General features: G+C 51.1%; 1 protein-coding gene across 1 annotated transcript in view; it reads left to right on the top strand.

Moving 5' to 3' along the window:
- Positions 1-435: 435 nt before the first annotated feature.
- Positions 436-12,345, top strand: part of LOC308643402 (small G protein signaling modulator 1-like) — a gene marked incomplete at both ends in the record, with an annotated part of 33,994 nt that continues 22,084 nt past the window's right edge. Inside the window, one exon of the mRNA XM_081283259.1 lies at positions 436-483. Coding sequence (XP_081139385.1) covers positions 436-483 — 48 coding nt within the window. The remainder of the gene's footprint in view (positions 484-12,345) is intronic.

Below are 12,345 nucleotides of genomic sequence, written 5' to 3'. Positions count from 1 at the left end.
TGCTGAGGATGGAACCCAGTGCCTCACGCATGCTAGGCAAGTGCTCCACCTCTGAGCCACAACCCCAGTCCACAAGATCTTCAAGTACAAGATCTTCCGGCTCCTTTTCAGAGTAGACCATGTTCACGTCGTGCTCACCCCTGAAGCTGGAGAACCAAGAACTTCCCGAGTCCATAGAGCAGACCCACCTGTGCAAATCACTCATGTTGGGGGCTATCCGTTAACTTCTGTACCATGCTCTGGTACAGATATTAATGCACATTTTTATATATGCACATTCCCAAATGCCCATGTTTGGAGCCAGGTTTCATTTGAAGGTCACCATAATTTGTATCATATCTCCTGATTCAATGAAAGTTTTCTTTATATGTGTTAATAAAAAATGAAAAAAAAATTTTTTTTTAAAGAGAGAGAATGCAGATACAGGCTCAGAAAATGGCAGTGGCAGCCCCACCATCTCTACCCGGCACCGTGAAGAAGGAGGTAGGTGCCCGGCGCCCCTGCGGGAGGGAGCAGCCGCCTGGGGAGTGGGGGGACAGCGGCTCCTGGAGGGATGCTCCTTGGTGGCGGGGGCCGCCAACGTTGGAGGCGGGCTCATCGGGGTGGCATCTACCGCCACAGGCCTGTAGGTGTGGCCTGTGAGTTTGGGGGTTGCAGGGCTGGAGGTGTGGGGTACCTCTGGCGTGTTTGAGCTGTGTGTAGGGGTGGGTGCCATACCTTGAGGTGCCTGGCAAGACCCTGTCCTATGGAGGAACAGGTGTGTGGGTCTCAGTGAGGAGATCATATAGGAGAGACAAGCTCCCTGGGACAGGCAGGCCTGTTGGGGCAGGGGACCATAATAAATCGGGCTGCCAAAAGGGGCCCAGCCTTCAGCAAAGGGGAGAGATTCAGTTTGGAAACAAAACAAACTGCACCCCCATGTTCCCAGTTTTTGGAGCCACTTCCAGGAGCTGGGAGGCCCCTCCATGATGGTCCCAGGTCAGTGTCTGTGGACTGCTCCCTTGGCAGGCAGGGTCTCCTCATCCCTATCTCCTCACTGACAGACAGGCCTCAGTTCTCCCTCTGCCCTGGACCAGTTAGCCCAGCCTCTGGATTCATAGCCAGCCACCTCCTGTATGTGCGTCTGTCTGAAGATGTCCAAAGTATTTCTAGGCATTGTATGTATGTGTATCTGTGTGTGTTAACTGTTTTTGTGAGTCTGTGTGATGCTAAGTATGAGTAAATAATAAGGATGTGATTGTGTGTGTGTGTGTGTGTGTGGTGTGTATTGCCCTCCTCTTTTAACCACCTGCCCCCCATCACTTAGCCTGGCACCCCTTTGCAGCCATGTTTGCATCTTGTGAGGTGCCAGCTCAAGATCTTGCATGGCTGTAGACCTTGTGGGCCAGCCTGGTCCTTGTGTGTGCATGGGAGTGGGTGTACATGTACGTGTGTGTTTATTAGGGGTGGCAGCACTGAGCACCACTGAGGAGCCCCTCCCCATGAGAAGGCAGGCAGCCCTCTATGGCAGCCCGGAGGCTGGGACCTGTTGCTGTCCCCAGCTTAGGGGTAGCATGGTTGTGCACACAAGCACTGGGTGTGTATTTTTCTTTTTCTTTTTTCTTTTCTTTTTTTTTTTTAAGAATCAGCTCCAGGGCTGGTTGCACATTCTAGTGTTTTTGAATAAGGAAATGTGCAAGATATCTGGGATCCCTCAGAAAGCCCAGAGGTTTTCTGTTCAGTCCTGGTTTGTAAGGAAATGCCAGGTTGTTCCAATTGAGGAGGGCAGAATTGAAAAATGGCAGTCAAGAGAGTGTCAGCAAAGCATCTGGGAGGGCTCAGGTTCTGGTCCCAGATCTGTCACCAGCTCCCTCAGAACCCTGCCCAAGTCCCTTCCCTTCTCTAGGACTCTTTCTTGTATGCAGAAGGAGGCATTTGTCCTGGTGTCCCAGTCTAATCCTTGTCAGTGTAGCATGGTTTAGAGGGCAGGTTGTGGGGCATGCATTGCCCCAAGTGGCCAGAGATCTGGGCTTCTGTCCTGGGGTCATACAGGTTTGGAGTTGGAATGAGCCTTCTGTGTGGCTATAGGCTGAGGCCAGCTCCTGCTCAGAGGGACCGCTCCTCACCCTGCTTGGTGCAACTCGCTAGGTTGTCCAGATCTGTTGAACTCCAGATCTGGAATCACAGTTGCAAATTGGTGGTGCTTTCTAAATTCTGCATTGCTGGGGGCCCTCATTCTAGAAATAAGGGTTTCCATTTACCAGTGGACAGTACGTGCCATGCTCTGAGTATACCATAGGCTAATGAGGTAGGTAGGTTGAGTCCACTTCACACACAATCAACTGAGCCTCGAAGGGAGGAATGACTTGCCCAAGAGCATCCAGCGAAGAAGGGGCAGATTCAGGACTTACCGCTGAGATCTGTCTGACATCAGAGCCAAGCTCTTATCCACCCCCCATACCATAAATGCTTCCATCGACACCTACATGGTGCCACAACCTTGGAATATGAGGGGGACATAGTTTTCAATGTATAAATGGGAATCCTGTGACCTGGAGAGGGTAAGCCATGTTTCAAGGACACAGATCCAGTGGAGGGGAACTGGTTCAAATTTGCTGTCTTTGAGCTCTCTTTAGAGTATGGGTTCCCCTAAGAGATTAGTAAAATAAATAAATAAGTAAGAATGAATGAATCTTTGTCCCCAGAGCAAACCTCCTCCATTCTTTCCTTCCATTGCTCACCTCCTTGGCAAGGAACATTTCTTCCAGTGTCAGAGAGCCAGTCTTTAGTGGGTTGGACGTCAAAGCTCTTGTTTAGAAATCTGAGTGCCGAATCGTCTTTCCTCTCCCTCTTGGGTTCAGAGGAGCCATGTCCTTGGCTGTTACAGGTCACCCTTCTTTTTGGAATGTGTGTCTTATCAGCTTCCCTAGATAAGCTGGGTAGCTTGCAAGCTTGAGCTGAGCCTCTGCAGCCACTAAGGGCCTGGCACAGTCTATGAGGCTGGAAAATCTGTTCAGTGCTGACCTGAGAAACCATCAGGACCCAGGACCAATGAAACTGGTCAAGAAGGTACATTGGGCTCAACCAGAACTGGGTTCAAGTCCTGGAGGCTTTTTAATTTTTTTTTTTTTAATGAGGATTGTGTGTCCAACATGAGCTTGGTTTCATAAACACAGCAGTGAAGCAGACAGACTCAACCCCTGCCCTCCTGGGGCTGCCATTCTCCTGGAAGAGACAGACCCTGGAAGATTCTCAAGAATAATTATGAGGATCATTACAGAAGGCACTGGGCACCAACAAAGCATCAGATTGGGCAGGGGGGGCGGGTGCAGATAGCGGTGTAGCTTAGAGGTAGAGCACTTGCCTGGCATGCAGGAGACCCTGGGTTCTATCACCAACATAGAGAGAGAGAGAGAGAGAGAGAGAGATGACCAGGGCATCAGGGACGGCTTCCCTGAGGATGTGATGTACAAGAAGATACATGAAAGCTGAGTAGGCCTTTTAGGTGGAGGTGTGAAGTAGCTGGAGGAGAAGGAAATCCATTCCACACAGGGAACTGTAGGTGCTGGAGGCTTTGTTGCTGGATGGTGCATGGTAAATTTGAAGGAAGCGAAGTAGCTGGAGCAGAGAGGAAGGAGAACTGTGTAGGCTGCAGAGGAAACAGGGTGTGTGGTCTTAGTCTAAGAGCAAAGGGGAAAGAATGGGGGGCGTGATTCTGGGATTATGGAGGGAAGGAAGGGGGGCTGAGATTGGTGGCTCCTTAGTTGGACCATCTTAGATAAGCACCTATCTCTATCTTCAGTGTCAGAGTTTGGGTTTATTCACAGTGGGAATGAAAATTACTCACCTGGCAGGATCAGCCAGGTGAAAACACCCACCGTGTTCACCTGAGCTTCTCCAGGGCAGGGTTATCGCTTGTCTCTCTTCCCCATGTGCCACCAAGGCAAAGCTGGAGACAGGTGGCCTCAGCATGATTTCCCCTGGTTAAGTCCCACCAGCTCTGTCATGGCTCCTACCTGGCTAGCTTGTCTCCCTGACACCCCTTAATTTTGTTTTGTTTCCCAGAGTGAGCAGGGACTGGCTTCCCGTTGCCTCGACAACTGCCATTAAAGGAAGCAGCCATGTGATGCCAGTTGATAACGGAAGCCAAGTGACTAACTGCCTTGTTTTCCTGCCTCTGGCTGGGCTGGGAGGCCTCTTAATTGGAAAGGAGAAGGCAGGGGCTTGTGGGTAGCAGATGAGAGCCAGGGAAGAGGCAGGGAGATGAGGTAGGGCCTACAGGGGAAGGTGCTTTTACATCTGTGAACTGGGGCTGTTGGGAGGCATGTCACTGCAGAGCCATCTGCACAGCTGCCCAGCGGAGTATGTTTGGGGAAGTGATCCTCCCAGCCCAGGATGGGGCGCTGGAAGCAGGCCAGGAAGGCTGGGGGTACTTGCTGTTTCCAGGAGAACTCCATGGTTTGACTCCAACCCAGTCTTTCTTCATGAACCGGGGCAGTAGCTTTGTCCTTCCTGCAAAGTTGGGTCACCAGATAATATACAGGTGGCCCATTAAATTTGAATTTCAGAAAAAAACAGGGAATATGTTTTTAGTATGTGTTGCTAAATATGGTGACCCTACCCCAGGGCACTTTTGGCAATGTCTAAAGCATTTTAGTTGTCACAGCTGGGACTTCCCCACAGCATCTAGCAGGAAGAGGCCAGGCATGGAGCTCACAACATCCTGCACTACACAAGACTTTTCCCACCCCAACCACGTCATCCACAGGGAGGATCCAGCCCAGAATGGTCATACTGTCCCTTTTCCAAAATGCTGGGCAACAGACATGGTTTTGATTTTTTTTTTTTTTGGGGGGGAGATTTTGGAATATTTGCATATACAAAATGAGGTAACTTAGGGATGGGACCCATTTCTACACATGAAATTCATTTATGTGAATGAAAAGCCATTTATGCTGAAGGTAACTTTACACAGGACTCTTAGTGAACCTGCATTTTGCTGTGAACTGTCACATGAGGTCAGGTGTGGAATTTTCCACTTGTGGCATCACATTCACATCAGAAAAGTTCAGATTTGGGACTCTTGGATTAGAAATGCTCAAACTGTACTGAAATCTGGGAACTCTGCTGGCACCTGATGCTGAGGGGCCCCCACGCCACCACGCCCCTTCTATCTACTCTGATGTGCATGTCCTCTTCTTGAGTAACTCATTCTCAATTCTTTTAAATTGTTTCCTATGCATTTTGGGGGTTCAGAGAAAAAGTGGGATCTGTGATTGCCCAGCTGTGTTGTCTGGGACAGACTTCCTCAGCCTGCCTCAGTGTTTCACCTGTAAAGTGGCTCGAGCCACCAGCAAGGCCAAACTTGTGCTAATATCTTTTTAATATTTATTGTTTAGTTGTAGTTGGACACAATACCTTTACTTTTATTTATTTATTTTTATGTGGTGCTGAGGATCGAACCCAGGGCCTCGCATGTGCTAGGTGAGCACTCTACTGCTGAGCCACAACCCCAGCTCACTCTGTGCTAATATTAGCATTGCCTAATTCCTCCCAGCTCATGGGAGGGTTACAGGGTGCTGGGCACCAAGCCAAGAAGATCCCAAGCCAGATCTCCTTCACTCCCCACCACAGCCCCACGAGGAGAACCCTCATCTCCTTTACTAGATATGTGAGGGGCCAGAGGGACAGAGGTGTGAAGCAGCCTGCTTTGAGGTCACACGGCCAGTATGGAGCAGTTAGGATTCAAGCACCATTTTAACAGGCTCTTGTGACCCTGGCAAGAGAGGGCAGCTAGAGAGAGCTTTGAACTTCAGCCAAGACCCCAGGAACATGACTTGAGGACAGGTACATGCAGAGGAAGGAGATGAGGCAGGAGGCTGCCTCCTCCCAGTCTGCGCAGGACTGGATGAGCCAGGCTGCAGCACTTGTGCTTGCCTCAGCAGGGAGCAAGAGCTATAGGAGATGGAAGAGCAAGAGAGGGTTTGCTTAGAGCTCTCCTCCAGGAGGTCTCAGCTGACCGCAAGAAGGAGGGTGGACACTGTCTGCTGGATCATAAAAGAAAACTTCCTTCTTTCCTCTCTCCCTCCTTGCCCTCCTTCCATAAATATTTATTGAGCATCTACTGTGTCCCAGACCCTGTTCCAGAAGATGCAGATTGAGCACTTATTCACATGCTTTCATTGAATGTACAATCCAGCCTGAGAACATGTAGATAAATAATACATATCAAAGGTGATATATAGGAAAAGTGATATATATGATAAAAGTGCCATAGGAAATATAAAGGCTGGAAGAGAGGGAAGGGGCTCAGCAGACGTGGTGGTCAGCTTGGCCTCTCTGAGGGATAATGTTTGAGCAGAGCGTTGAAGGAAGGGAGGACATACACTTCTTCAGGAAGGGTGTTCCTGGCAGAATTATCAACACCTGCAAAGACCTTGAGTTGGGAAGACAGAGTAGCAAGGTGGCCAATGAAACCAGAGCAGAGTGAAGGAGAGTGACAATGAGGTCAGAGAAAGAACAGGGCCCACCATGCCGAGCCTCTTGGCTGCTGAAGTCTTTGGTCCTCACTCTGGGTAACATGAGAGCCCTGGGGGAGTTTGGACCAGAGGAGGAACATGCAAGTATCAGGGACAAGTGGGAGGAAGCACGGTCCCCAGGGTGTCAGGCCAGAGAGGAAACTTCTGCCTGTTCTTTGCAGAATTTTGACTCTGGGCTGCAAACCGCAGGCCCAGCCTTTACTCCCTTCCATGCAGAGGAGGCGCTGCAGAAGGTTTGGCAATTGGATGGGTCCAGAACCTCCAAGATGGACATTTCTGGGTCCCTGAGTCCTATTGGATTGACTTAAAGAGCCTGTGTGTGTAGGCTCACGGGGGCAGGACTTCTCATGAGCAATGCAGTCTTGTCCACGTTATGCATTTTGAGGCTTTTTCAGCCCTCTGGCAGTGCAACTCCTGGGAGTTTCAGATAGTCCTGGGCACCTGTGCAGACTTGATGCTCTGGTTCTCAGTGGCAAGGGTGGCAAGAAGGGCTTGGCTGTCTTGCTTCCTTGTGTCTCCTGTGCCATTGGGTGTTGGGTGTCCCTGCAGCAGCCTCATGGGGTGCTGTAGGAGCTGGGGGGAGCATTTTATCATAGGTTAGCAAGTACTAAAGGGCACTTTTGTCACCTCTCAGGCCTTCAGTTGCTAAGGGTGCAGAACCCTAATGTGGCAGGACATGGCCTGAATCCTTGTTCCAAAGCCTGTGTTCCTAACAACTATGACTCCTAGGAGATCCCTGCTCACAGCCCCTTGTTCCTGCTTTCTAAGCAGAGGGGGTTCTAGAGCTGCAAGAGTCTGAGAATCTCAGCTCATCTGATTGGCCAGCACCACCCTCCGTGACCAGGCCCTGCCTGTTTTCTCTACTTGGAATTTGCCAAGTCTGCATTTAAGATGTAACAAAACATAGTAGCTGATAAGGCCTTGGGAGTCCTGCTCCCCTCCAGGAAACCCAGGGCTCAGCTAAAAATATTTTAAGAGAATAAAGGCTTAAAAAACAAACAAACAAAGAAAAAACATCAGAAACGGAGATTGTGGACAATCTCATTAACTACCCCCATGCTCTGTGCAGTGAATAAAACACCTTCTCTTGGGGATTAGGAAATTGGGGCACAGAGATGACAGGTGACTTTCCAAAGGTCCCAGAGATGGTGAGTGGTTCACCCAGGGATCTGGCTACAAACCCTGCTTTACCTTGCTCTGCAGCTGGAACCAACAGCCCATAGGTGGTTGTGACCTATGCTGGGAGTGTGGAGTTGGAGTTGACAAAGGGCCAGACTTTGGAATCAGACAGTCCTGGGTTCAAACTGTGGTCCTGCCCATTTAGTAGCACCTGGACCTCTGGGATGACAGTCTCTTTTCCCTTATGCAGCAGTGTTGCTGACCTGTCCTAGTGGCACCATCTGTATTCAGGAAGGTGTGCTTGGCTCACTTCAGTGGGAGCAAGGTGGACTCAGCTGCAGTAGGTCACTTACTGCCCTCTGCTCACAGATGACTTTGCAGTTGCTCTCAGAGCATGAGCTTGCTCACCTGGGTAAGCCCTGGGTGGGGGTGCTGCAGGCCCCAGAGCTGTGCTATATGTTGAATGCAAGGGGTATTTCTTGATGTCCAAAGGGACAAGCCCTTTGGGGGGAGCCTCCTGGCCCTGCCGTGGAGTTGTCCTGAGCCCCTGGATGAGGGGAGAGGTGGCGTGTTGCCAGGGGAGCCCCACCACGAGCAGTGGGTGAACATGAGGAAGCTGGTCGTTCTGGGGTGTCTGGAGCTGGAGCCTGGGATGTGCTGGCTAGTGTCTGGGAGTGGGGGGAGATGGCGTGGAGATGGGGATCACGGTCACAGCTCCACAGTCTCATGGGTGACTGTCTGTGCATGGGGGGGGGGGTCAGCCTTATAGACTGTTAGCCATGATGCCCCCAGGTGAGCACCAGGGGAGCCTCCTTGGAGGGCTGTCTGAAGGACTGGACAGGACCACAAGTGGAGACGTGGATGTAGGAGCCTCGTCCCCAGGCCCTGAACACCCTCCTGGTTCTTGGCAAGCTGACCGGTCCTCACACTGTTGGGACAATTCCCGACACTTGTTGATAGCAAGACAGTGAACCATTAACCAGAGCCGGGCTGGAGCTAGCGCAGAGGCCTTTGTTTCTCCTTGTGCCCCAACACCCACCTTGAGGGTGGCAGGTTCAGGGGGGAGGAGCTGGAGGGAAGACTTTTGTTGCACTCTGATGACCCAGGCCACTGCTTTGTCCTTTTCATCCCCATGTCCCCTCCCTGCTGTCGCCTGTTCTGGGGCTGCAGGATGCCCTCCAGCCCTGGCTCGGCTGTCATTACCTGTGCTGTGTGGAGTGGCAGGAAGGGTAGAGGGTGGACAGTCCCCCCTGCAATGAATATGATCACTCACCAGCATCCTCCAAGCTCCTGCAGTCCTGGGGGAGCTGGGGAGACCACAGTGAGCACAGGGAAGGCCCCTGTCCTCCTGGAGCCCACGGTCTAGAAGGAGGGACTGAGAGAGGACAAGCAAACTGATGAAGAAATAGGATGAATTCAGAAATGGTTGAGGAGACAGAAAGGGGGGAGAGAGGGTCAGGGTGTTCCTGGGTGGCAGTCAGAATGGGCTTCTCAGAGGAGGTGTCGTGAGAGCTGAGAGCTTATTGATGGACAGGAGCTGCTGGGCCAAGAAGTGGGAATGGCAGCGCAAAGGTGCTCAGGCAGCAAGCAGCTGGCAGACTTTGGGGAAAGTAAGGGGGCAGGAGTGAGGTGCAGGGAGGTAGGGACAGGTCAAGAACTGACAGAGAGATGGGTCCTCCTGACCCTGCGTCTTCCCCCATGGCCTCCTGGGGAGGTGGCAAGGAAGCTTCTGAGCTGTCACCATCAGGCACCATCTCTGCAAAGATCGCAAAGCCCCTTGCAAGCCATGCTGTGCTGAGCTGTGGAGAGGCAGGTTTGGAAATAGGCGGTGGATCTGTTCGCCCTGAGCTCTGGCTGCCTGCCCTCAGCCTCTCCCACCGCCGTGCAGACAAAGCACACTTCCTCCTCTTTTTCCTCCTTCTTTTTCTTTTCTTTCTTTGGTCCTGGGGATTGAATCCAGGGGTGCTGAACTACTGAGCCACATCCCCAGATTAGTTTTTTCTTTATTTTATTTACAGACCAGGTCTCGCTGAGTTACTTAGGGCTTCACTAAGTTTCTGAGGCTGGCTTTGAACTCTTGGTCCTCCTGCCTCAGACACCCAGCCACTAGGATTGTAGGCGTGGGCCACCTGCCTGGCTCTCTTTTTCTTTTTTAATGGACAATTTTGTAGAGCAGTTTTTGGTTGACAGCAGAATAGAGGGGAAGGTACAGGGATTTCCCCAGTGTCCCCCTCCCTGCACGTGCAGTCTCCTCTGCCGTCAGTGCCCACCAGAGAGGCACATTTGTTACAATTCAGGAACACACGTCATTGTCACTTGGAGGCTGTGGCTTACCTCAATCTTCACTCTTGCTGATGCACATTCTGTGGGCTTGGGCGGTTGTATACTGACCTTTACCACCTTTGCCCTCTCGCATAGCATTTCCACTGCCCATATGCCCTGATGCTCCCCCTGCTCATCTTATCCCCTTCCAGCCCCTGGTGACCCCTGATCTCTGCCCTGTCTCTTTAGCCTTCTCCTTTCCCGAATGCCATCTGGTTGGACCATGTCATCTGCAGCCTTTGCAGATCAGCCTCTTCGCTTAGTAATAAGCATTGAAAGGTGGAGATTTGTCTTTGTTAGGACTGTGCCCTTTGGAAGTCTTGCTTGGGGCTGGAGAGAGGTGGGAAGTGCTAGGTGTGCTGGGAGAGCTTGACTGTGAAAATTGTTGGCCTAGGGCAGAAGTAGCAGGTGCTGCTGGGCCCTGGCTCTGGGAGCAGGGAATTGGCCATGACCATGACGTTCAGCTGCAGTGAGCTGAGGGAGCAGGTGCACTGGCCACCTAGACAGAGCAACCTGGGGCTCCAACGGATGCAAAGTGCAGTCTCCTCACAGGCCCAGTGGGTCTTGCCTCCCCAGGTCAGCAGCCTCTTAGGGAACTTGGGAATGGTAACAGTGACACCTAGGTTGCATAGTTGCTGGGAATCTTTGGACTTGCATGGGAAGCACCCACTCCTATGAAGCACCCATAGGGATCTGCTGAATGAGTAATAAGTGCACCTACTGTGTTTCAGGCTTGGTGTGGGACAGATAAGCCAGAGTTTGAATTCCCACCCTGGCATTTCACGCTGCGTATTCTGTGGCAAGTCATTTCATCTGACCATGACTCAGATTCCTCATCTATAAAAAGGGGGTGTACCCATCTCATTGAGTTACCATGAAGAGTTGAAGAAATCATGTCCCTGAGCATGGGCCAGAAACAGTGAGCACTGTAGAGGTCGGTGCTGGGTGGTGCTACTAAAACAAGTGTACGGACATTTAACTGTGCAGCAGCTATTGCCTTCAATGCTTAAAAGGTCCTGTGACCTCTCCTATCCTGGGAGGTAGGTTCCAGGACCCCTGCAGTGCCCAAATCCTTGGATGCTCAAGTCCCTTACATAAAAGGGCAGAGTATTTACATATAACCTAGGCCTGTCCCAAATCTCCCTAAGTATCTTACAGGACCTTATAATACCTAATGCAGTGCAAGTGCTATATGAACAATTGTTATGCTCTGTTATTTAGGGAATAAGTTGAGAAAAATAACAACTTTTAAAAATATTTTCAATACCAGTTTGTTAAATCTGCAGATATAGAACAGTTGGATACGGAGGGTCAGCTGATCCTCTTATGCCTCTGACACAGAAACTAATATCGCCCATTTCACTGGTGGTGAAGGTGAGGCCAAGGGAAAGGACATGAGTTATGGGGTAGCTGAGGCCATGCCTGCAAGAGCTGGGATTGGAATTCTGGAAATCTGGTTCCAGAGCCTGGTGTGCATAACCATGCATTGGAGGCCTGTCAATAGGGATTTGGGGGGGGGGCATCAACTTGAGGTGGGGGCCTTGGAGAAGAATGAGGAGGTGGTTGTGGCTCAGGAATTCATCCAGAGCTGGGGACAGATTGGAGTGGGAGGAGGTCAAGTGGAGGGACTGTATGAGGAAGCGGAATCCTGTGGGTCAGGCAGAAGGAAGGACACCTGTGAGCAGCTCAGGGTGCGGGGAGGGAGAGGACAGGATTCAGAGGGAAAGGAACACTGAGCCACCCATGGAAACAGCCAGGTCTGGCAGGTTGGCACCGCCCCTTCCAGTCTGTGCCTTGAACTTCCCCAAATCCTCCCATCCTCACCACCACCACTGGCCCTGCTCCAGCCCCTCCCAGCCCCTCTCCCCTCCTCCCTGCCTTGCCTATAACAAGTGAAAAGACTCAAAGCTGACAGCCATTTCCACATAGTGCTTTCTCTGCACCTTGTCCATCCATCTGTTCTTGACTCCAAGTTGTCTCTAGGGGAAGCACAAGGCCTCTCTGCTTTAGAGGTGGAGAAACTGAGGCCCAGAGAAGTAATTTCTGCCTCTATTTCAGATCTTGAGCCATCACCCCCTCCAGGAAGCCCTCCTTGACTTCCCCGCTGCCCTGTCAGGTCTGGTTTCTTGATCATTTGTTCCCATAGAACCAAGCTTTTTGCTGTAGGGAACTAGCCTTAGGCTGTCACTGTTATCCATTCTCATGGTTCAGTTCATGTCTCTCTCACTGTGCGTTCAGGAGACACCAGAGAAACACAGTTAAGCATGGACAGCAGCAAAGAGCCTGCGACGCTCCAGGCCACCTTCAAAAGATGCTTTTACTAAAAGAGATCTCCTTTATAAATCTGAAAATTAGATTTATCTGAGCATCCCATAGTTTATCTGCA

Source organism: Spermophilus citellus (genome assembly GCF_964194105.1).
Source record: "Spermophilus citellus genome assembly, chromosome: 3".
Classification (NCBI taxonomy): domain Eukaryota; kingdom Metazoa; phylum Chordata; class Mammalia; order Rodentia; family Sciuridae; genus Spermophilus; species Spermophilus citellus.
The sequence above is the reverse complement of the archived record's forward strand: the minus strand, read 5'-3'. Positions and strand labels throughout refer to the sequence as shown.